The sequence below is a fragment of the Vicia villosa genome, linkage group LG3, assembly GCF_029867415.1.
Source record: "Vicia villosa cultivar HV-30 ecotype Madison, WI linkage group LG3, Vvil1.0, whole genome shotgun sequence".
NCBI lineage: Eukaryota > Viridiplantae > Streptophyta > Magnoliopsida > Fabales > Fabaceae > Vicia > Vicia villosa.
In genome coordinates this window covers 49,611,838-49,638,568 of record NC_081182.1, presented here as the reverse complement: position 1 = coordinate 49,638,568, position 26,731 = coordinate 49,611,838, and the positions used below count along the sequence as shown (strand labels likewise).

The 26,731-nt window shown below is 31.2% G+C and overlaps 1 protein-coding gene, 1 non-coding gene and 1 pseudogene across 2 annotated transcripts; 1 reads left to right on the top strand and 2 right to left on the bottom strand.

The window, feature by feature from the left end:
* The first annotated feature begins 1,292 nt into the window (after positions 1 to 1,292).
* On the top strand, positions 1,293 to 3,624 carry LOC131661353 (F-box protein SKP2B-like; annotated as a pseudogene).
* Positions 3,625 to 4,385: 761 nt separating this feature from the next.
* On the bottom strand, positions 4,386 to 5,162 carry LOC131658013 (uncharacterized). The gene has a single exon (XM_058927351.1). It carries the CDS (start codon positions 5,160 to 5,162, stop codon positions 4,386 to 4,388), a length of 777 nt encoding a protein of 258 aa, XP_058783334.1.
* A 6,392-nt stretch (positions 5,163 to 11,554) lies between these two features.
* On the bottom strand, positions 11,555 to 11,626 carry TRNAQ-UUG (transfer RNA glutamine (anticodon UUG)). Its single transcript has one exon. It is a non-coding gene; the product is annotated as a tRNA-Gln (tRNA).
* Between the last annotated feature and the right edge of the window lie 15,105 nt (positions 11,627 to 26,731).

Genomic DNA, 26,731 nt, shown 5'->3' with positions numbered 1-26,731 from the left:
GAGAAGGCGGACACAGAGAATCATGTGAAAATTTATAGGCCATTGCTCAGAATGTTAGGGGAGGTTGATTTGTAGGTGCAAATATCAATGACATCTTCTTCGTGTTAGAGAAAAGAGGGGGGGCCTTGGTGTCCACTAGGAAGTGTAATATGTTTTTAGACAGGATCAACAGCTGAAAATTGATGGAGATTCCTTCCATAGGTCACAAATTCACACAACGAGGACTTATTCTTCATGGGGTGCAAAAGGTTCGAAAAGGTTCTTGATCACAAATTCACACAACAATGCTTGGATAATTTAATTCTTGAATGCTGATGAAAAGGTTCGAAAAGGTTCTTGATCACAAATTCACACAACAATGCTTGGATAATTTAATTCTTGAATGCTGATGAAAAGGTTCGAAAACGATAAATTGTAATCCTTCAAAATTTTTGATAATCTCATGACTAAATAACAAGAATCTCAAACATAAATTGCAATATCAGTGAAGCGCAAATAGAAGTGGATGCCTACATTCCCAAATCGCAACACCGGAAATTCGATGATGGCATCATCAAATCTCAATATTGGAACCAAAGGCAAGATCGAAAACTTCAATCGAATGTGCAATCTTAAATCTCAAATAGAGCTGATGTAATCGCAAAGCAGAATCGCGAGAATCAGAAGCAAGAAATCACATATGATAATCTTTACATTAGATGAAAGAAGAACTCATTGATCTTGGAAAATTGGAGCCCTACGTTTTTGAGGAAAAATTCGAACAGGAAAATACAATTGAGGCTAAATCGCAAATTTATCTCCATGAATAATCAATTCATTAATTTAAAAAATTCACAAATTTATTTGTCTGATTAATGAACCGGTTGGATCATACCGTTTTTTTATCAAATTAACAACAATTTCGATCTTATAATTTATCGAACTACCTTATTCTCTAATTTCTGCTCCAATTAATCTGACCGGCCGATCAAAATCGATTTTAAAACATTGATAAGAACTTGATTTTCTTGAAATCATTAAATTATAAAACTAATCTAATACAAACATTTAAATTAAAAAAAATGCTCTTATGGATTTGGCCTATTTTCAAAGTAAAGTAGACTAGATTCAATCTTTACAAAATTGCTCAAGATAATGCCAACCAACCCTAGTCCCTAGCAACAAAAAACCAAAAACACAAACTTTATTTCCCTAATTTTCGTTTTCTTTCCCCTCATCTGACCCCCATTTTCATCAAAGTAAGTAGTATACTTTACTTGGGACCCACTTAACCTGCCCATCCTTAATTCATCATCAGTACACGTGGCAAGGTAACGTTTCTCTCCCTCTTTCCTGTTCCTTCTCTTCACGCTATTTAGTCCTCTTTCCCAACACTCTTCCAATTTCAGAGAAGCACTTCCACGCTTCTCTATTATCACAATCAAACCCTAAATTATTTTCTACCGGTAATTATTTATCATCTTCATGCCTCTTTCTTTTGTTTATTCTCTCAATTTTTTCTTCATAATATCATCATCATGCATGTCTTTGATTTTTTTTAAATTTTTTTTTGTGATTTAAATTGTGATTATCTTTAATTTGTGGTGATTATGGTTAATCGGTTGAAAGCATAGTTTTGGATTTTTGTTATGTTAAATTAGTTTTTTTTTTTTTTTTGTGATAGGTGTGTGAGTTGGTGATTTTGAGGGTGTGAAACTGAAATGGTTGGGAATTATAATCTGAAAACTGAGGATTTGAATTTGTGTTTTGAGAATCTTATGATGGTTGCTGGTGGTGAGAGAGGAGGGAATATGAAGGTTGGTGTGATTACTGAATGGAAAGATATTCCTGTGGAGCTTTTGATGCATATTTTGTCACTTGTGGATGATCAGACGGTCATTAGAGCTTCTGGTGTTTGTCGTGGTTGGAGAGATTCTATTTTCTTTGGACTTGCTCGTTTATCTCTCTCTTGGTATTTATTTCTCTCTCTTTGTTTGAGTTGAATTTGATTCTGAAATTGCTGATTCTGGTTTCATGTTTTTTTAGATTATTTATCTAAACTAGGGGGTTTAACTGCTAAGGGCCTGTTTGGATCAGTTTGTTGCAATTATTAAGCAGAAAATAATGTATTGTTGCAAATTGAAATAAAGATCTGTCCATCTTTGTCACTCTGCTTAGAAATCTTTGAAAAATGATCTTGAAGAATATTTATTTTGATTCAGTGGTATTAAGCGCTTATTTTTTTGCCCTGCTTTGAATGGATTGATGTAGTAATAACATGACTATGTAATTGTTTTTTTCAGGTGTAACAAGAACATGAACAATTTGGTCATATCTCTTGTTCCAAAGTTTGCGAAATTGCAAACTCTAGTTCTTCGTCAAGATAAGCCTCAACTAGAGGATGGTGCTGTTGGGACTATTGCAAATTTCTGTCATGACCTGCAGATTCTTGATCTAAGCAAAAGTTTCAAGCTCACGGATACGTCACTGTATGCTATAGCCCATGGTTGTCGTGATCTTACAAAACTAAACATCAGTGGATGTTCAGCATTTAGTGACAATGCTTTGGCCTACCTTGCTGGTTTCTGTAGAAAACTGAAAGTTTTAAATCTATGTGGATGTGTTAGAGCAGCTTCTGATACTGCACTTCAGGTGGTATTTTTATATAGCATACACTTTTTTATATTCACAATCATATTAAAAATTGAGATAGATTTTAATTATAACGCCAATTGTATATTGGATAGGCTATTGGACACTACTGCAATCAGCTACAATCTTTGAACCTTGGATGGTGTGACGAGGTTAGTGATGTTGGAGTAATGAGTTTAGCATATGGTTGTCCTGATCTTAGAACAGTTGACTTGTGTGGCTGTCTGAAGATTACAGGTATTTTACCTACATATTAAGTTTTTTTACTATGTAACACAGACACGGACACTAGACACGGCCACTAATGGTGAGTGAAATTTTAATTTTGGCTTTGATTGCAGATGATAGTGTGATTGCTTTGGCAAACAGGTGCCCTCACCTGAGGTCCCTTGGACTGTACTTCTGCAAGAACATTACAGACAATGCAATGTATTCCTTAGCACAAAGCAAGGTGAAGAACAGGATGTGGGGAGCTGTGAAAGGAGGAAATGAAGAGGATGGACTAAGGAACTTGAACATTAGTCAGTGCACTTCACTCACTCCTTCTGCCGTTCAGGCAGTTTGTGACTCATCTCCTGCTCTCCACACATGCTCTGGAAGACATTCACTCATCATGAGTGGTTGTCTCAACTTGACTTCTGTCCATTGTGCTTGTGCTATTCATGCACACCGGGGAATCAACACTTTCCCTCATCCTGCTCATTAATAAACCACATGACTTCAAGGAAGTGCCTATGATGGGCTCAGAGAAGTGTGTGATGCTGTTATCCTGTCCTTATCCCCTCCTCTGTGGTGTAGATATGTTTGTGTTGGAGACTTGAGCTTCAAATGAGCAGCCATTTGTTGTTGTGTTTCATACTCTTTGTACTGTTTGTTTTATTTATTCCCCCAACTATGGACTTTTATGATATTTTGGATGCAAAAAACTAGCTTGTTCCTGGAGTTGTAGACTTGTAGTAATTTGTTGGAAGACATGGACTTCTAATCTCAAAATGTGTTTGGTATTTAGAAGAATATGAACGTTGTGCATCTGTGTTCCATGATGGTTAAATAGGTTTTTAATTTCTAAAATATTATTACAGTAAGACCACCACTTACAATAGGGTGTTGAATGAAAAAAAATTTAATAGTTAATGACCACCACTTACAATAGGGTGTTGAATGAAATTTTTTTTTAATAGTTAATGGTTGCAATGAAATGTTGAATAAAGTCTTGAAATTGATGTGGAGTAATTGATGTTGAATTTTATTAAATAAAATCATTGTAGTGAGTAAAAAAGTAAAAGTTGAATGAGTGTTGAATTATTAGGTGGAAGAGAGAAGATGATGGAGTGTAAAAAGTGAAAAAGAAGGATATTGAATTTATAAATCATTGTACATAGTAGGGATGACAATTTTATCCATCTCTAGTGGATATCAAAAATATTCACAAAGGATAGGGTAAAAACTCGAAAAAAAATTGGGTATTGGTATGGAGTTAAGTAATTATCCACTAAAATAAATGGGTATGGATACGGTATTGTATTTTAGTACCCATTCTATTCATATCGGTACTATATATTTATATAATTTTAGTTTAACTATTATGTACTCATGTTAAGTTATCAATTGTATTAAATATTTTAATATAAATATTTGTTTATTAGCCCAACAATAATATTTTTATAAAATAATATAATAAATTATAATTGATTTATTTTTTATTAAATATACCCATTGGGTTGTTTTTTTTTTTGACTGGAAGGATACTTATATTAGATCAAAGGGCCTAAAACAGCCGGAGATACAGAATTCGCTCCCGGGATACCATCTAACCAGGTCCGGGAGCCATAAGCCTTACCAAGCAACACAACATTGTGTGCATCAGAATTACAGACCCTAGGAATAAAAATAACAGAACTAAAAGAGAAAGAACTCAAAAGTAACCGACACTCCGCCGCTATAGGATCGAGGGAGGCATTACAAGAGATGGAATTGATACAATCTACCACCACCAACGCGTCTGACTGGAACACAATCTTGTTCATCTTAAGATCAGCTGCTAAGAGAATGCACCATCTAATAGCCAAGAGTTCAGCAATGCTGGGATCGACCAGGATATTTTCCTTCTTACTGGCAGCCATCAGCGTCTTGCCGAAAGGGTCCTTGAAGGTACAACCAAACACCGTATCGCCTGCCTCCGTGAGCCCAGCATCCACTTGTGCAACAAAGACATCCTGGGGGAAAGAGACATCCTTCCTCGCAGTAGAAGACAGATTTTTCCCATAAGGATCTGGAGGCCATCTAACAAAGTCCTGCACACAATCAAAAGCACCACCTGCAACTGCAATAGGGCAAACAGCTTTCCCTTGGAACACCACTACATTTCTAGCTGCCCAGATTTTGTAGAGGCAGGCACAGAACAGCTGAACACTATAGACATCACTGCCCTCTAGAACAGATTGAATCCAGAAGTTCACATCAAGACAGATGGGAGTACGGTAGCCTATGGGAGACGCGAAAAGAACTTGTTTCGCAAAGTGACAATCCATAAAAATATGCTGCAGAGTCTCAATTCCGGATTGACAGAAGGGGCATGAAGGATCAATGGGCATACCTCTTTTGACGAGATTCCCCCTCGTGGGAAGGATATCTTTAGCCACCCGCCACAAAAAGTTCCGCTGCCTTGTGTAGATGGGCGCCTTCCAAATCAGCTTCCAGAGGCTATGGTTATGTAAAACAGAAGGGCCAGGGAGAAGAGAGGCCCTGTGCGAGCGCGTAGCGTGATACGCAGTTTTTACCGAGAATTCTCCACTCTTTTCAAAATGCCACACCAACTTATCATCGTTTGGGAGCCTTGAGAGGGGTATGCTAACAATCTTCTTGGCATCTTCATGGGAGAACGAGTCATAAATAACCTCTCTTTTCCAGACACCCAACTCTTTGTCAATAAGATCACTGACAAGATCCTCCTCTCCTACATTTCTAGCACCATACAGAAGTTTAAACTCAGGATTACGCAGGTATGAATTTAGGAGTGAGAATTTTTTTAAACTAGATATGGAGACGGTATTATATTATCTTGTCTAAATCCTATCCATTGTCATCCATAATACATAATCTAATACACCCTCAGTTAAATGAGAATCAAAATAGTCAATTTTACTTGCAGTATTTTATGTTTGCATAGAAAAAAAATTACTCATTTTGTTCTCCACATTTTATGATAAGTGCATACTAATTGAATAGTACTACTACTTTAGCAAGTTGAGTTTATCATAAAGTTGCAAACTCTAGTACAAATACATATTAAATTGTTATGACTATTCAACCTCTGGACCCTTCTAGATATTTAACATGATTGCAATCTTGACAACTTAACTCTAGTTAATTTTTTCGTCTTTATATATGTTGCCAACTATGGTTAGATGATTCTTTTTTACCTTTTTCTATTATATGATTATTTATTGCAAGTTCATTATTTAACAACCAATATGGTGTAGCACAAACGATAGATATTTGAAGTTTTCAATCGTTTGTTATAAAGTTTACCGGTGTCTTTAATCGTATGTTAAATGAATTTCTTCTAAAGATTAATCTCTAGTTTGCGGGGATACTTTAATTACGTAACACATAATTGAGAATTTTACTTCAGAAATATCTTTGGTGATAGGGGAACAATTTTTTCAAACAAAATTTTTTGGTACAGACTAAATTTTGGATATTTTGGACGAAATTTCTGATACGTTAAAATTTTCGGTAGTGCATTTGAAATTTTCAGTATTGGTAAATTTTTATATAAAATTTCAAATTTACCACTGAGTATCGGAAATTTAGTTGTATATTGAAATTTCTGATAGTGTACCTATTTGAAAATTTTCAACGATCATGATTTTGCCGACATATTTGGAGGATTCTGATTGCACCGACAAATTTGTGTGGTCTAGAATGAATCTCCATTTGTATACATAGGGGACATATGTTATAGAAAAATACATCTCAAAAAATGCATCTTCCTCAATTTCTGATTAAGGCTGAAGTGTATTTCAACGGAAACAAACTTCCGGTTAAATTCAAGCTTCCAGACGACACCACATCTCTCGCCAATTTGACAAACAAGTTGAATAAATTACTCCATGATACTGATAACAAAAGGGTGAGGAAGATCGAGTTTCGTAAAGATTGGATTGATAGTAATGGAAGAGTGAAATACAACTTGATTGAGTTAAAAACCGACGAAGATGTCAAAACCATATGAAAATTATTTCGCCGTAGAATAACTAAAGGTCCTATCAGCAATATATGTCTCATAAAAAGACAATGCAAATGTGTCATACAAGCTTCCTAGATATACCTCGACCTACTTCCCCTTAGCCACTTGCACTTAAGACAACTCTACATAAGCCTCCTCGTCCTTAGCTTCTTGAGACTAAGTTGAGGCTCAGGAGGTCAATATTTATCCATACATATCTTACACACATGCTTCTTATTAGTAGAAGTAATATCTAAGTCCCCCTAGTGTTTGTCCTTAACATATTGGTCCGGTCTATTACTAACAAAAAATATTTAATACACAAAACTGACAATAAAAATATCATAAAACCTAAAATTGAATTGAAATCTATCCTGTTTCATATTATAGAATCTGAATACATGCTCAGGAGGATATGTTCAATTCCTATAATCTGAAATCATATCCTTAGGTGTTTTTGAATTGTTCAATCCGAACTAAACCGGTAGAACAGAATAAATAAAAATTATGTATTCAATCAAACAATCAGGAAAATGAACACTAATGTATTTCAAAATAGGTATGTTGGTGATGATTCAAGCAATATAGGGTCTAAAATAAGGCAATGCAAGTATTTAAAAAATTTAGGAGATTTAGGTTTGCTAAGCTTGAAATATTGAAGTGAGGGGAAGAAGAAGGAGTTTGTGAATTTAAGAGGGGTTTTGGATTCTACAATTCTGAGAATTTAAAAAGCTATGGATTCTAGAATTAAAATGTCATTTTTGTTAGAACATACAAAATAATTATGGTGTATCAATAGAGAAAATGTTCAATTGAAGAAGATGAAGATTAAGAAATTTGAGAGAAAATAAGAGAGAGTAATTAAGGGTGAGTGAACAAATTGACATTAACAACAATGAGGAGTAGTGAGCCCCTTTTATAGTACAAAGTTACAAGTGATCAAAATCACCAAAAACACTTAAAAACAGAAGTAAAACAATTCAGCTTCAGTGTAACCGGTTACGGCAAACAGCGTAACCGGTTACGCCACTATAATTTCACTTCTGTTTTTTGATATCGGGGCTGTAACCTGTTACGTAACCAGTTACTTCAACTGAAGTGCTAAAAACCAGTAGATTCAACAATTTTTATCAAAACAAGGAGTCTCTAAGAGGATTTAGTAGTGAAAAAAAAACATGTATTTTATGTTATGTACCTAGAAATATTGTTCCTTTTGAATAGGGGTAATTTATGTGATTCCTAACCGGGACGATTATTCTTTGATACCTGTTCATAAACATAGAATTTATATTTATAATATACACTTGTAAACGTATATAGTTTGGTGAAGTAAATATACTATACACCTATGCAAATGTATGATTTAGTGAAGTAGTTATACTTAGAGTTGTGAAAATGGGCCCGGCCATCGGGTTGGCCCATAAGTCCAATAATTTAGTGCGGGTAAGGCTGCAAAAGACTTAAAAAAACACGTCGCTATCTTTTTGGGCCAGTCAATCGAGTCTACGTTTTTCATGGGTCGGATCAAGCGGGATTCGGGCTAGCCCATTAAAAAAAGATTTTGGTAAATTTTAGGGAAAAAAGATTAAGATAAGATATGATTGCATAAATGTGTTTTCAAGTGATAAAGAAAAATTAAAGAGGATGAGGATATATTTTCAGGATGATGTGATCAAGAAAATGATTTTGAGATGAATAGAAAATCTGATAAATATTTGTGATAATATTAAGTTACTTTGTACTTTTACATATATGTTTTTGTGGCATTCATATATACATATGTTGATTTGATGAATATTTTAAACATCACGTAACTAAGTTTACGATGACTCTTTACTTTTACTTATGTTATGTAGCTTTTATCCATTATATCTTTTTTATAAAATTAAGACTCTAATATTAAAATACGCGTCGGACTGACCTATCTAATGTATTATAACTTATACTATACATCTGTACATATATATAATTTAGTGAAATAATTATAATATACACCTTTGCGGGTATATCAGTGAAGTAGTTATTTTCCCAAATATACTTTACACTCGTGTGAGAATATAATACATTTAGTTAATTTATAATTAAGTCAGTTAGTAGCTTAAACTAACTAACCAATTAACTAACAAGTGAATAATTAATTAGTTAGGTTGATTGCTTAACCAACAAGCTATATAGATGTTGTAAATCATGTTTTGAATATGAATGAAATATATCACTACTTTTAAAACTTTAATTAGTTATGTTGAAATTTGACTTAAAACTTTTATTTACGAAGAGAAAGAAAACATATTTTTGGAGATTGCATAAACCGCGAAAATTGAAAAATTCTATGAAGTATGTCAAAAAGTTAAAAAATCAGAAAATTGGAAAAAATCGGGTCATGAATTGTCAGAGCGGCGGCGGCGGCGGAGACCGAAATTGCGGATGGCGGCGGTGTTCGAAATCGGGGCGGCGGTGGAGGGTGGTCAAAACTGCGGCAATGAGCAGGCAGAGTACGACGACGATCGAACCGAGTAAGCAGCAATTTTCGACGAGTTGCGGAAGGAGCGCAGAGGTGTCGACGACCCCACAAAGGCAGTCCGACGAGTTCGTACCACGACGGGTGGCAATCCGTATGGCAGTCAGCGGGTCGGTTTGTCCGATTTCAGGATTTTTGGTATTTCAGATAGTTTATCGATTTTCTTTTTTCGGTTCGGCTCATGGATCCATTTGTCAATGGGTGGTGTTTTTTGGCATTGTTTACTGGGTTTTAACTAATGTAAATATGTATCTCTTTATTGTTTTACAGGGTGACAATCTTAGAGTTTAAAGTAAAATGGTAGAGCAAAGGATTAAGGGTTTTCTCAAGAGAAAAACTTAGAAAAGCAAAAGTTTTGGGAAACTTTTGAAGTTATCTAAGGGAATTTGGAAATACTTATTTATACATTGGGTTTGTGTACTCACATAATTTAGAGTTGTAGTGGTTGAGAAACACTTGGGTATAAAATAGGGGTTGTTCTTGGGCGCCTTCAAGGTTGCTCTTGGGAACTCTTAAGGAAAATTCTATTTCTTGTAATATGTAATATTTTGTAACAACTTTTTTAACTATAGTGGATTGGAGAGCTGTTGTCTCCCCCAGAGTAGATCTTTTAATCGAATTGGGTAAATAAAACTTTCGTCTTTTCTCGCTTTATTCTATTATAATTTCTACTTATTGATTATTATTGTTGAAGGACATTTATTTTGGTTGTTATTGTTATTTGCCTCACAAATCAAAGTATTTGATTAAAATTGAACCTTGTTGTTATCACAACAAGTTACTTTGGCACACAAGAAATCCCATTGCGCTAACAATTGACATCGAGAACGTGGTTATGTCAAAGGGAAACATGAGAGCGTTGTGAGGGGGACCATTAAATTGAGTGGCACTTAGTGATTTGAGTGATTTTTTTCAGGGATCTTGCAGAAATCATGAACACAAATGTTGGATTTCCTTCTAACATCTTGATTCTTGATATAAGTAATCTTGAAAGATGAAGTTTCCAATGAATTCATTGTTTAGAGCTTAAAATGTTCTTTATATGGCTATGAAGAACTAGGAGTCGAGCCACACATGCACAATTAATCACGTTCAAAGTTTGGAAGAAGAAAGATTGCAAGGTTTTGTTATATATTCAACAAAAGCTGGATCATCATCATATTTGAAAAGATTTCAATGGTGTCAAAATCAAAGGGTGTGTGAGATACTTTAGAGAAGTACCATGATTATGAATGAAAGGTAAATCATTTGAAGCTCCAATCTTTAAGGAGGAAGTATGAGTTGTTGCAGCTGGAAGATGATCAAAAGATAAGTAATCACTTTTCTAATTTGATTGCAGTAGTGAATAAAATGAAGACATGTGGTGGGACTATCATTGTTCATGAAGTGGTTCAGAAAGTGATGAGAACTCTGGCTTCAAGATTTGATTTCACAGTGGTGAAAATTTAAGAATTCAAAGATTTGAAGATCACGAAGATAGAAGAATGGTAGAATCATTTGAGGCTCATGAACTTTGGTGATTGATAAAGGAACTAAAAGACCAGTTCAATAAGCTTTGCAAGCTTAAGTGATGAAGAAAGATGATCATGAAAAAAGTTTAAGAAAAAAGGTAAAGAAAAATACAAAAGTGCAACTAGTTCAAGAATGGAGGATCAAAGGTTGATGATAAAGTTGAATCCTCCAAGAGTGGAAGAGGCTTTGATACCAACCAATCAAATAAGAAAGAATTTGATAAAAGGATTGTGCAATGCTATAATTGTGAAAAATGTGCCCATTTTGTTGGAGAATGTTGCATGAGAAGGAAGGAAAAAAAAGAATGAAAAGAGTGATAAAGATGTTCATATAGCCTATGATGATGACTATGATTCAAAAGTTGTTTTGTTAATGTCCATAACCAATGATGAAAATCTAATGTGTGAGTTATGGTATATTGACCCAGGTGTTCATATTACATGGTTAAACATAAAAAATGTATATTTTTTTTACTCAAGCAAGAAAACCAATGTCCAACTTACAAATAAAGTTCGAACAATTGTGATTTAAAATTGATATTTTAAAAATATAAAATTAAAACGAATTTATTTTGTTGTTGTTTGTGGTGAATAAGTAACAGACCCCGTGAGATTTTATGGCAAAATACAACAAGCTTTTGGTTATAATAAAAATAGGAAAACAGGTCCTACCGGGAGTCGAACCCAGGTCGCTGGATTCAAAGTCCAGAGTGCTAACCACTACACCATAGAACCAGATGATGTTGATTTAATGAGGAAGCATTATACCATTTCTTTTCTTGCACGTATCTTAACTTAAAAACTTTAATTCAAAAAACTTCCACTAATAACTACTCTTAAGATATTTTAAACGAAATTAAAGCCATTTTATATCGAAAGTATTTTACCTGCTATATTAATTTTTATGGAAACAATGAATTTTTGTTCAATAAAAAATTATATATCAATTTTTAATAAAACGAATAAATACTTATAATCAAGGTATGTAAATTTCCCTTTGCTCATCTCTTTACTTAGCTAAAGGTTAATTTAAGAGTTTTTCTTGAGTATGGATCATCTTATTATATTTATTTATTTTCTATCTCTTTTAATTTCACCCTCTCCTGATTATAATATATTTTTAAAATTAAGAGAGCATTAGAATGAGAAGAAAAAAAAGGAGAAAAAATAGATTTAGGAAATCCAAAATCATTTTTAAAAGGTATACTCCGTAACCTATTAAGTGTGTTATACAATTTTTATAATTAAAATCTCATACAATTATTTTTATTGTAATTTGATTCATTTGCAGTGTATAAAATAAATTAACACATAATATATAATATTTACCATGAACAAATATTTTCCTACGACTTAAAAAAAATCTTTAATTTTTCTTTATCACTAAATATATAACTACTATTTAATAAAATACATTAATTCTTTGTAAGTGATTACGTAAATAGTATTTTACAATGATCACATAAATACATTTTAAAATTTTAAATTGTGTACAGTAAATAACTAATTAAAATCTAAATTATTAAAAAAAGATTAAAACTATATTATAAAAAAAAAAAATATGTACAGACAAGGTAAGGTCTGATGAAAAACTATGATAGAAAAATAAAAAAAATAAAAAATATGAAGAAGAATTTAAAAAAGTCAAAACAAAGACCACACTATAGAGAACGACTCCTAAGTATAATCAATCTGAACTACTACTCAGATCTAGAAAATCTAAAGTTTAGTAGGTTTTAAACCTTTTTCTAAATAACTCCTCCCTAATAAAGAAAGACAATGTCCCACCACAAGAAGTTCAATATAGAATTTGAGATATTTAATCAGATAGTAGACATAAGACATTAGTTTTAATGACAGCGAGAGCGTATTAAAATTAATTAGGTATTATTTATTTTCAAAAGGTGTTTTTAAACTCAGCGGGACAGCGAGAGCGTACGTTAGGGGATATTAGCATAATCTAAGTCAACAGGGCGAGAGTTTGAGATGAGGGTTTTTAATTAAATAATATCTGCATGAAAAAGGCATTTTATTAATTCTGATGTTTTCAAAAAGCGTTTCTAAATCTGGTGGGACACCGAGAACGTACATTATGAGTTAGGATCGTAGTCTTAATCAATAGAGCGAGAGTTTGAGAGGAGGACTTTTAAATGACATATTTAATAAAGATTTTTGATTTGTTAAGAGCCTTGTCAATAAAACTTCGGATTACCAAAATTAGACGAATTACATACCGATATCCGTGCATTTATATTTTATCTAGATTTAAGATTTTAGTTTCCCCTTATAAACAATTCAAATATCATTAGCCTTAGCTTTACATAGTAACTTTAGATAATGGTAGATCGATTTATAGTCCCTGTGGATTCGATATCTTTTAAAACTACACGTCACGACTGTGCACTTGCAGTCATCAGATTAATAGACACGTAAAGTCGCGATCAATACATCATTGCAAAGTTTGAACAAGTTTTGCACAATAGGGTCCGTTCAGCGACCCTCAAGCGCGCTTATTGAATTCAATTTTCAATAACCCCGCTTGAAGCGGCTAAAAACAGTAGCGAAATGAAATCTGAGCTCCGCTTAGCGGACCGGCTCCGCTTAGCGAGCGTAATTAGTTTTCCAAAAAAAAAAAAACAGCATCCGCTTAGCGAGCCAGAGCCGCTTAGCGGACGTGCGATTATGCAGAAAAATAACAGAACCACACAGCACTGCGTAACCACACTTCCACCACCCAAAACTCATCCCAATCAATAATTAAACACATATAATCGCAGTATCTAACATCATTTATCATCAACCATCAATCAAAATATGTTTTCAACCAAAAATTCATGCATTTTCATCATAAAACCCTAATCTTTTACAATAATCAATCCATGGTTTCTACATACAATTTAACCCACCCTAAACATCAGTATACATCTCTTTAGCATGAAAGAACCTCACCCTTACCTTGGGTTTTGGATTGAAGACAACTCTAGCTTCAATCTCGGATTCTCCTTTTCTCTTCACTCTTCTCTTCTTTCTCTATTTTCCCCAAATGAGATTCTAACTTCTAATTCTCTAAAACCCTTGTTTTGTTAAACCTTTACTATCTTTCTCATAATGCTAATGGACCCTAATTAACACCTCTCAATTACTAATACCGACTTAGGCCCAATAACTCATAACACTTACTAACTCTCTAATTTATGTTATTAACTAATAATACTCAATAAATAACACAAAATCAATTAAATGCACAATTAACACATAAGTATCAATTAATTCACATAACACACATAAAATAAATAATTAAAAGAAAAACGGTCGTTACATTTCCAACCTTTAACGACAACCTTCAAAGTTTTGTTGTCTATATATTTTAGGAAAGAAACCATATTGGCTTTCCAACAGTCATAATTTGTGCCATCCAACACGGGTGACCTTTTGAATAAACCTCCATCCTTAGTGTTATCCATTTGAACATAAAATATCTTCACTGGAACTCACCCAAATAGAAAAGGGTGTTTGCTCTGATGTCAATTGAAATCCTGTTCTTGACGGGAGAGATGTTAGACATGATGTTGGGAAAACTCATCCAACTTTTTAAACCAATAAAATAACTCAAGATATTGGTAATCCAGTATGGTGAAACCACATTTACGTCTGGAGGACACTCTATCCAAGAAAGGAAATTCACTACTTTGAATTAGTAAAATTAGTCTTATAGGAACACCAACTCCATGATGTTTAATGTCTCTTCCTAATCCTAGTGACTTTATATTTAGATTCCCTCTAAATATGAGAACCCCTCTCACTTTCTCTGAATCACTAATCCCAATTGATCAGCTAAATCATTAACACAACGATTGTTGAATTTATAACTAAACTAAGACAAACCAACAACTATGCCAAGCTACAGAAGCAATAGTGTGGTGTACAACAAAAAAGATCAAACATTAATCCTTATGTTATGAGTGATAACATTGGCGTGGAATACAAGTAACAAAAGAGACAAAAAACTTATCACTAAGAACTTAATCCTAGCGCACAAAAATTGTCTCAAACATGAGATTTTAGTCTCCTTAACTAGAAATGCATTATGGGCTTTTCTCCTTTGAATTTATAAATTAATTTAGTATAGAATAATAGCTAAATCTGTTAGATTTGATTTTCTCCATAAAAATAACAAACAAATGATATGATTTGTTATAATTCAAATTACATTTAAATCTCCATTTAAATATAATCTGATCTTTAGAGTTGTCAAACAAATCACACAAACATAGCTAAACAATATGCAATAACTCTGATTAAATCTCGATAAAATAATTTGCACCTAGAAACGTCCATCATGGTCCGTTGACAAATGCCAAATGTTTCACTAAACACATGTTGGAACATCATATTCCACTTGTTGTACTAGAACATCCAAATTAACTCTCTTCATATATCTTATTTGTAGAGTGGATCTTGGATAAAATAAGTTTGAACCAAAACTGCAATAACATTTGTCAGTTATCCGAGACCAAATTTTGCACCAGAAAGAGAAATAACATTTGTCAGTTGTTCCCCATGTGTCCCTTCTGCACCAGAAAGAACTTGAACATACTCCATGTTGTTTTTCTTAATGCGTCCAATCCAAAAGGAACAACAACATCTAACATAAATGTTTTCAAAAAATAAAATATCTATAAATTAATCATCAATTATGAACATCAAAACTCACCCCTATTGTGCTTGGAGTCACTTTTGGTCAACATAGTTTACTTTGTCATCTTGTTTAACTAGTATAGTAGCTCACGAGATTTCTCTTGCGATTTTCTCGATTTCCAGATCTAACTATACACCTTTTGACCTTGGATTATGCATAATCTAAACAACCAAATAGCTTTAGTAGTATTTTTTAAACAAAATTATAAATTATAAAACAAAAGTAAAACATAATTTTAAATGAAGATAACAATTCAAGTACAATCACTTATTGTCGCCATGTTGAAGTAATAAAAAAATTAACAAAAATTGTACCATTTTTTAGAGTAAAAATTGAGGTTACATTAATTCAGCCCTAAAAAAGCACAAAACAAGTGAAATTATCGTATCTACTAAGATTAAATTAACCTCGTACAAAGACAAAGTGAGTGCGCTTATGAATTCAACACAATGTGGAACTAATAGAATCGGGGGAGGGGGAGGGGGGGTGCGCGTAGAATGTAATTGATTGTTTGATTTTTAATGGTAAACTTGAATATTGGTAAGATAATAAAATACAATTAAGTTCCTCTTTTGAATCATCTATCTCTAAATGTGAGAATTCCTATGACTATTCATATAATATGTATGATTTAATTATGACCTTTTACAAAATATGTAGTTACGATCTGACAACCCCTTATATGTTGGTAGTTTCGGTCGCAAGGTGACCCACTTTATTAAAGAAACACTCTAGAGGTTGGGAGTCTTCAATTCCATTGAAGCAGGTTTTATGGCACGTAAAATAAGTAGAAAGTTTTACAAAACACTGAATTACACCTCTTAACCCCTAGAAGCAGAGAGTCTTCAATTACTAAGGCAAATGTTTTATAGCGTGTAAAACTAGGCTAATGGCTGAGATTATTCATGTTACAACTAGAATGATCATTTCAATCTCATTAATTTACCAGTTAGATAAACAAATTACCAGTAAGGCTCATTGTCCTATTTATCAATTCTTCCAATTTCATAGATGGGATAAAACATTTAGTTCACATATAATGAAAACCAATAATTCATTACAATATCAACCATAGAGAATTGTATTGAGTCACTTGTTTAGCTTATAATTTTATAGTAAAACATTATGAAATTTGTCTGATTATAATGATTTCCATATTGTTTGGTTTTTTCCACGAATATTCATATTCTTTATTAAAACTTGCCAAATGAAAACACGTACACGTTGATAATAAAAGTAATCAGAAATATAAATTTTAGGTACTGATAGCATAATGTGATGGATTATCTTAATTTAATACTTATAATCATAAAAGCATGATACCTCTAGATAGTTGAGCGAATTCATAAAATCCATATTCATATAATTTGGAAGATAAATTAATTTGGAATCATACTAGCAATGAGTATTATTGTCGACTAGCAATGCAGTATTATTAGCGAAATATGCTTATGAATTTCACAAAACACAATGTCTAAGAAAAATAGGCGATGCTGATAAGGGGTAGTTTCATTCCCACTTTGCTCTCGTTCACACTATTGATGCTCAAGGATATCATATTGTCTAGATTATTTGAGAAAACTTTTTACGAATTGCTTTGGACATTTTCGCTTTAGATTTTCTTAACTCTTTTTTTCCCTACTTTTTTTTAGCTTTTATCTTTGGTTTCTTTATGGGTGAGGTCTAGCTTCAACCTTTGATACTTGTATTTTTTTTAGTAGAGATTGATTTATCTAATAAAACTTTTATATATATATATATATATATATATATATATATATATATATATATATATATATATATATATATATATATATATATATATATATATATATATATATATATATATATATATATATATATATATACTCCAAGAGTAAGTTATTATAATTTATTTCACATCTTGATCATTAATTCTTTTCAATTTAATAATTAAAAATAATAAGTAATTAAATTTGGAGAGAGAAAATTATTACTTATTATTTTTAACCATTTGATTGAGAAGAATTAATCGTTAAGATGTGGAATAAATTATAATAAACCTCATATATATATATATATATATATATATATATATATAGGGAGCGTATCCGGTGAGAACTAATATCTATTATGAGAAACGAGAACTATTTATATGAATCGTCAGATTTAATTAACGTTCAAGATTTAAAAGTTCCATATCAGGATACACCTTATTGAATTATTTTTGTTAATATTAATATGTAAAATTTCCATAAAAAGAGATTCTTACTCAAAATAGTTATGATTATTAACTTTTTTATGCTATATTGAATATTTAAAAATTTTATAAAAATGTTTTTCTATTTGTTATAATCATATTTAATGTTAAAAGATAACAATTTAAAAATAATGATAATTCGATGCAAGAGCTATATTACGTTAATTTTTTACTTAGTAATTTCTACTGCAATGCAATGACTAAATTGTTAATAAAATACTGGAAGTCTCATTTGATTTTAGAAGCAAGTCTAGAAAGTTTTATATGTAAAACTACATTTTGCAAAAATGTAGAAATATATATAAATTGGGAGATACAACGTTAATTTTTTTTTTTTTAAAATCAATTTAATTTTCTAAGAGTTAATAATTTTTAAAATAAATTTATGAATTCATTTTATTTATTTTTATTACTAGGAATATGTGTAAATAATATATGGTTATGATTATTTTGAATTTAATATTATTTTTCAGGTATTTATTTGGATTTTTTTTAGTCTTCAAAAATATTTATAGTTTACATCATTTTTAATTGAAATAAAATTTTTAAATAAATTTAAATTACATTTTATACTCATATCCTAAGTAAATTTTAATTATGTTTATAACAAATATTTTATATTCATTTCCTAACTAACAATATTATGTTTATAATAAATATTTTAAAAATATTTAAATAACAATGTAATCATTGCAATAAAATTATTTTGAGTAAGAATTTCTTAATATGGAATTTTACATATTAAGTTTAATAGAAAAAAAAATCCAATAAGGTGTTCTTAATATGGAATCTTTAAATCTCAAACGTTAATTAAATCAAACGATTGATATTAATAGTTCTCATTTCTCACAAATCTATTAGTTCTCACCAGATACGTTCCCTATATATATATATATATATATATATATATATATATATATATATATATATATATATATATATATATATATATATATATATATATATATATATATATATATATATATATATATATATATATATATATATAATTAAAAAAATTTCCATTTTAAAAATAATTTTGTAATATAAAAAGAGGTTAAATATGTTTTTGATCCTTATAAATTAACAAATTTTGCTTTTGATCCCTATAGAAAAAAATTGGCATATTTTGGTCAGTACAAAATTATTATGCATATAGTTTTAGTCGTTACTATTAAATTAAGAGAAAAAGGGATATGCACTGACAGTGTAAAATATTTTTACACTGTCAACCAATCATAACCATGTATCCAATTAAAACACAATTTTAATTTTAAAAAACTAATATGATATGGCAAGTGTAAGGATTTTGATTGGTTGTATGTGTAAAGTTAATTTACACTGTTAGTGCACTACCTTTACACTGTTAAATTAATGTATATTTTTTATTGATTATTTTGCAGACATATTTAAAACGTTATAAAAAGTTCATTCAAAAAAAGAACTCAAAAATTGATTTCTAAATCGAGATTTTCATTACTTTTATTATTATCTTTTAAAATTTTAAAAATTCATATTTAATTTTTCTTATTTTAAAAAATTATAAAATTGGAGAGTTTAATATTTTACAATATTCTAAATATGTAAAAAATTATTTAGAAAATTTAAAAGTTAAAAAGATAATTAAAAAATTTTCAAATTTAAAAAAAAAAAGAGGGACTAAAACTGCATGGATAAAATTTTGGCAGAGACGAAAATTTGTTATTTTTGTAATAGGGACTAAAAATAATATTTGAGATATTTATTAGGACCAAAACATATTTAATCCTATAAAAAAGTAATAAATATTGTTTTATGAATCTAAAAACACAATTTTAAATAATTATTTAAAAAGAGTAAATATAATTTTTTGAGAAAATAGGTGATGCACTGACCGTGTAAAATAATTTTATACTGTCAACCAATCACAATCATGTATCCAATTCCATCACACTTTTATCTTAAAATTTTTTTAATGACATGGCAAATTGCTTGTTTTCTATTGGATGACAGTGAAGGATCGAACCTAGTACTAGTATGTTAATGACCAACATCTCAACCAACTAAGCTACGCTTTTTCGTTGAAACTTAATGTTTTTTATTTGCTTTTCTTATTAATGTTCTAACTGAATAAAAACTGTACATATTAATTACTAAATTTTTTATAAATTATTAATATATATACTTTTATATAAAATATATTTATATTAAAACTGCACATATAAAATGAATAATTTTTTTAAAACAAACTGTACATATAAAATGAATATTTTTTTAAAAAAACCGTACATTTTTATAATTTTGTTTGTTTATACAATATACATATTACATTATAATTTTGTTTGTTTTATAAAATATATATTAGAATCATTATTGTATATATTAACTAAATAAAATAAATATAGATGATGCAATAATTATAAAACTAATTATATTTTTCAATTATAAAACTGAGCAATAATTAATAAAACGCAAACAAATATTAACGTTTTATTTTTTTATATAATATATTAACATCTCAAATTTATAAATTTCTAAAAAAACTGAGCAATTTCTATAAAATATTTTACAATATTAATTTATATTAGTTATACTAACTTTTTATATTAGTTATACTAAAATATACTTTATATATTAATAGTTAGTTTATAATATTTTAAGGACTCCTAGTATAATATTAATATTTTTTTTTTGTTTTATATATATGTTAATTTTTTTTATATTAACGTTAACAACATTTATTTTGTTTTATATATATGTTAAATTTTTTTATGTTAACGTTCAGTATATTTATATATATGTAACATATATACTAAATTTTTTTATTTTATATGTTAAATAAATGTTAACATTCAGTATATATATTAACATTTTTGTTTATTACATTTAGAAAAGTTAATTAAAAAATTATATAAAAACGTTAATTAAAAACTTGAAAGTGTTATAAAAATTTAATAGTTTATTAAAAAATTTATTAGTTTATAAATTTAAGAATTTATAAATTTAAAATATTATATAAAACGTTTTATATTAATATACTAACTTTTTATGTTAATATAAAATACATTAATATGTACAGTTTTTAAAATATAGTTTATAAAAACATTTATAAAAAATTTAGTAATTAATATGTACAGTTTTTATTCAGTTAAAACATTAATAAGAAAAGCAAATAAAAAACATTTAGTTTTAACATAAAAGCGTAGCTCAGTTGGTTGAGATGTTGGTCATTAACATACTAATACTAGGTTCAGAATCTGTGTTTTATAGGGGGCGGTTTACAAAAAAAAAACTTTATGGGGGCAAAATCAAAACTCGTCCTAATGACAGAGGGCATCGTATATTTAACCCTTAATTAAATGAAGACATCTCTAGAAGCACAAAAAATTGCAAAAATTTAGTAGCTATTGAAAAGATGGAAAAAAACTAAATTCTCATTGTTTAGAAAAGGTAGAAAAATATATAATTTTGAATTTATTTGAACCAATTCTAATTTTTTTTATAGCAGCAAAACTTTGCCAAATACATTATATTCATTTTGAGTAAGGCTATTTTGACACTAAGATATATATTTAAGGTTAAATATGTTCTTGGTCCATCTTGACACTAAGATATATATTTAAGGTTAAATATATTGTTGGTCCTTATAGATATTTCAATTTTGACTTTTAGTCTCTATAAGAAAAATATTGATTTTTGGTCTCTATAAAATTACTTTTGCACACAATTTTAATTTTTATAGAGCTGCGTGCAAAAGTAATTTTATAAGAACTAAAAGTCATTTTTGATAATTTTATAAGAGATAAAAACATATTTAACTCATACATTTATATTATATTTATTATTCATCTTGTTCATCAATACGATGAACAATATTTTTTAAAAAATATAAAATTAAAAATATTTATAAAAAAATATTTTTTGTTTTGAAAATATTTATTGTAAGACAGATAAATTTGTTGTCATTAATCAATTTAATTATTGTACTGATCATTATTAACTATATATTTTACTTATAACTCATTAACTAAGTTTACTACTTCATTAATCAATAAAATACATAACATTAAAATTTCAACAAGTGAATTGTAAAAAAAAAAAACTTTTATTGCGAAGAGGGGACGAGGGCGTCCGAAAACTACGGTGCCTCCATCACCTCCAAACGCTGCATCGTCGGCGAGCCTCCCGGTGAGTACTGCAAAGAAATACGATGCTAAGCAAATTGAACCTGAGACGAATGTAACTGAAGCGATGAAAGAAAACCTAGAGAAAACAACAGATTCACGTAAGCTTTGGGTGGATGTGCTCAATGAGAATCGCAACCCAAATAAGGGATTGGCGATGGCATATGTAGCACCGGTAAGGATTGAAAGTGAATTTGACATTGAAATCGAGGAAGAGGACGTGACCTTTGAATTGAGATTCTGGGAGAATACCCTAGTTTTGTACGAATTTGGGGAAGACCTCAGTATGAACACGGTGAAGAACTTCATGGTGAAAAACTGGAATTTCGTGACGCTTCCTGACATGTATCATCACGAAGAGGGATATTTTCTCCTTCGATTCAAGACTCACGAAGACACTGATTCTGTGGCTATGTTACTCTCTAATGTCAAATCATTTTCTATGTCTACAGGTCTGAGCATGAATCCTCAAAAATGCAAATTGTTTTGTGGTGGAGTGGATGAAATCACTAAAGATGCCATCAAGAAGATCTTTGGGTTTGAGGAAGGTGAATTACCAGTCACATATCTTGGTGTTCCCCTAACTAGTAAAAGGTTGAAAATTACTCACTATCTTCCACTTACAGAGAATATAGTTGGTAGAGTGAGACATTGGACTTCAAAGCTGCTCAGCTATGCAGGTAGAGTTCAACTCATTCAGAGCATAACTTTTGCCATCACTCAGTATTGGCTTCAATGTTTCCCTTTTCCCAAGTTTGTCCTTGCCAAGATACACTCTATCTATAGAACTTTCCTATGGACAAGTAAAAATGACAATAGTAGGAAGAGTCCCATAGCCTGGAACACTGTTTGCAGATCTAGGTGTAGTGGTGGACTCAACATCATCAATCTCTCTATTTGGAATCAGGTGACTATGCTTAAATTCTTATGGAATATATGTAGGAAAGCTGATAATTTGTGGGTGCTATGGACTCACATATATCATCTGAAGGGGATTCATGTTGTGGATGTGGAGACGGGAAATTCTTGGTCTTGGATATTTCAGGCCATAATGTTTCAGAGAGACAACATTACTAGGATCCAGGTGCTATGGGACAAGATGATAGCCAGGCAGAATTTCACCATGAAGCAGGTTTATGATGTTCTTGTTGATGATATGCCAAGGGTACCTTGGAGATAACTACTGCACCACAACTTTTCCAGACCTCGAGCCTTAATTACTACTTGGATGTTATGCCATGGCAGACTTCCAACTAAAGACAGGCTCATCCATTTTGGTTTTATACAAGATTCTGTTTGTAACCTCTGTAATCTTGCTTCTGAAACTATGCATCACATATTCTTTCAATGCAGGACTACAACTGATATTTGGCAAACCATTATGAACTGGATCGAGCTCAAACATACACCACAAGAATGGCCTACTGAACTGAAATTTTACTGCTACTAATAAGAAGGGATGGAAAGCCAGACTGTTGAAACTTGCTTTTGCAGAGACAGACTATGGCATTTGGCAGCTTAGAAATTGTCATACCCCAAAATTTGCCCATACTATTTCTCTTATACAAATTCAAATCAATACATAAAGCTCCAAGACACATTCTCCTATACAAGGCTCAGAAACTAGGGTTTGGTTTGTTCAAAGGAAAATCAATGAATCAATGGCTCCAAGGCATCCCATATGGCTCAAAGTATCTTACATTACCTCTATGACAAGTATCAAGTCTCAGCTTAAAAGATTGATCACTCAAATGTTCAGAATGTCAACAGTCGACTGGGTTGACCTAAAAGTCAACTGTGGGCAAAGTAAAGTCAAAACTCCTGATTTTTTGCCAAGATCCTAATATTGAAGTATCATTCACCATTTGATCAAGTATTGATCATGGTTCATCAAGGAAAGATCAGAAATCAACAATTTCAAAAGTTTCTAAATTAGGGTTTTTCAAGGAGAAAGTCAACCCAACTTTGACCGGCCATAACTTTCACACGGAACATCATAAATTTCCCACCCAAAGCTCATTTTGAAGGAAATTGAATTCTCTACAATTTTATCTCTCACATGCTAAGGCTAAAAATTCTTCATTTAAGAGATATGAGCCAAAACATTACAGGTCCACCCAGAAGCTCGCAAAAAGCAGTTTTTTGACAGGAGAAATATCAGTAAGATAAAATCTCCAAATGGAAAAAAGCTTCCAAAGTGGCTTGTAGAAGACATCTTGGGCTTTCCAAAAAATACTAGAACACCTTCATATGACAAATATTGAAGGAGTTATGATCTACAGAAGTTGGGAAAAATCAAGAAAATACAAGAAACCCTAATTGAACAATTGTGGATTTCTTGATTAATGGGCCTAATATTTTCACTACAAACATATCCATGACCCATAATATGACCTTTAAATCCATCATCATATTTTTATCTTTTTATTTATGTTTATTTGAATTTTTATTCACTTAAAAACTAAATAAATTAAATAAAATATAAAGGAATGGAATTTAATTGCATGGATTCATTTTTTATCATCCAAAGGCCTAAGAAATACCTTGAAGACCATGTAATTTCGTTGGTGCATGCATGGTTGGGATTTATATTTTATTTATTTTGATTTTATTCAATTTAAATCAAGATAAAATAAGATCATAATCAAAAGTGGTGCATGATTTGATTTTGTTAATCAAGGATCCTTCTTGGAACTCAAGCAAGTCACATAAATTTGATTGGAAGGAAATTGAGACAAAAATAGCAAGATTTTATACAAATTTTCAATCAAATCTTGTTTATTTTTTTCTCACCAATCACTTGATTTATGGGTAATCTTTTAACCCTAATATGCTTCAGTATATATAGTGACAAGAGGCAGCTAGCAAAGGGGACGAAAAAAAGGAGTGAAAGCATAGGGTTTCCAAACTTGCAAACTTTCACAAAAATTAGGGCACAAAGTTTCTAAGTCTACGACCAATATAAATGAGTTCCATGCGATTCATCATACTCCTGAGGTCATTAGGAGTCGTCCTCGGCCATCATTGAAGCTCGCAGCGTACCAGAAGCGTCACCACGAAATTGCACCACTTGGTAAAACTTCTTGAATCTCAAACCTCTATTTTACGCCATCTAAATGAGTTTGATGCCCATGATCATATACATAATAATGCTTGCGAATGTTTTGAGCTATCGTGCGTGAGTTTTGATACGGATATGTTGATCTACCATTGTTAGGGTTCGTGAGAACCAAGCTCTCATTCTTGTATTTGCAGGTCCTTTTAGTTCTAAACATCCATGCCATTGGACTCAGGGAAAGCTTATTAGCATATCTGGGAAGGTTTTGTGTGTGTGGCGTTTGATTTTTCAGGTTCTGATTCGAAGCCATGGAAGAGGAGAAACCTGCGGAAAATCCGCAGGTAATTCCATAGCTATACCCGCAGGTGATTCCGCAGGGCAAAAGGAAGAAGATGATGAGGTGTCCTCTGGCCCCACTTGCGGTGCATGCGTGTGAATGCTATTGGCCGGGAAGACTTTCTCTTTCTCTCAGCACGCGTGTTTATCCCTCACTGGCGAGTCAACGAATCACCTCCCTCTCTCTACTTCAGATTGGCCGCTACGTTAGTACATGGGGCCCACAGTTTGACTGGTTTGAAAAAATTCCATTTAGTTACTTTTATTATATTTATCTTTTACTAATCAGTATTATTATTGAATCAAAACGTGGCTCACTTGGCAAGAGAAGGAAGGCTGTTTCTTTAGGAACCTGGGTTCGATGCTCCCCAGGACCATATTCTTTTTATCAATAGTTGATAACAGATCATGCGCAGTGCAGTCAGACGTGATCATCATGCACATGCAAACACCAACCGTCAGATCTCTTCAAGTCTGAATCCAACGCATATGGAAAGGGAGGTATACCATGGAGCCTCAGAAGCCTACCACACCCAATCTGAGCTAAGTTTTTATTTTGTTATTTTTATTTTTAGTCTTAATTACATGACTTTTTTGTCTATTTTCTTTTTCTTTCTTTTATTTTCTTTTATTAAATTTATGTTATTTAAAGAAACTATTTTTATAACAATAATCATTTATTTTATTTAATCGAAAACTCGATTTATCCATTTTTATCAATAACTGTTTTTAAATAATAAAGAATTATTATTTTTGTATATACCCTAGGTAGGTATTATCCACTAACGCATTTTTAAGTCTGGTAAACCTTTTGGGTCACAATAAGTTTTCTTAATAACCCTTTAGGGTTTATAAACTTTTTAGGGTTTGTTAAGGTTTAAATCAGTTAATGCACTAACACTTCTCTTCTTTGTGTTCGACTTTTCAGGGTTAATCAAAAATCCTCCGACCCCGCGCCCTGGCAATCAAAAAGCTAAGTTCATAATCCTTTCTTATTCATATGTCATTTTAATTTAATTTTTAAATTAGAATTAGGGTTTATCAATGCCATTGAACTTCTCATACACTCACTCCCCTATTATTTTCATTTTAATTTTCAGGGTCAATCGAAGGTTCGAGGAAGATCAGGACATTCAAGATTTTTTGATTAATTATTGGTCCTTCTTATTCTTTGCCTTTTAATTCCCCATCCCCGCAGGTGTTTATTGTAATAGCGTAGGATTTTCATTCTGCCTTTATTTTTATGCTGTGGTTAGTAATCCTAGGGAGTGCAAGCTTCGTTAAATGAATTAGATCACTAATTACAAGATAATACATATGAATTGAATCACGTGATTGTTGCACC

Excerpts from the sequence above, each read along its gene's own strand:
- LOC131658013 (XM_058927351.1), bottom strand. The coding sequence starts at position 5,162 with ATGGATTGTCACTTTGCGAAACAAGTTCTTTTCGCGTCTCCCATAGGC.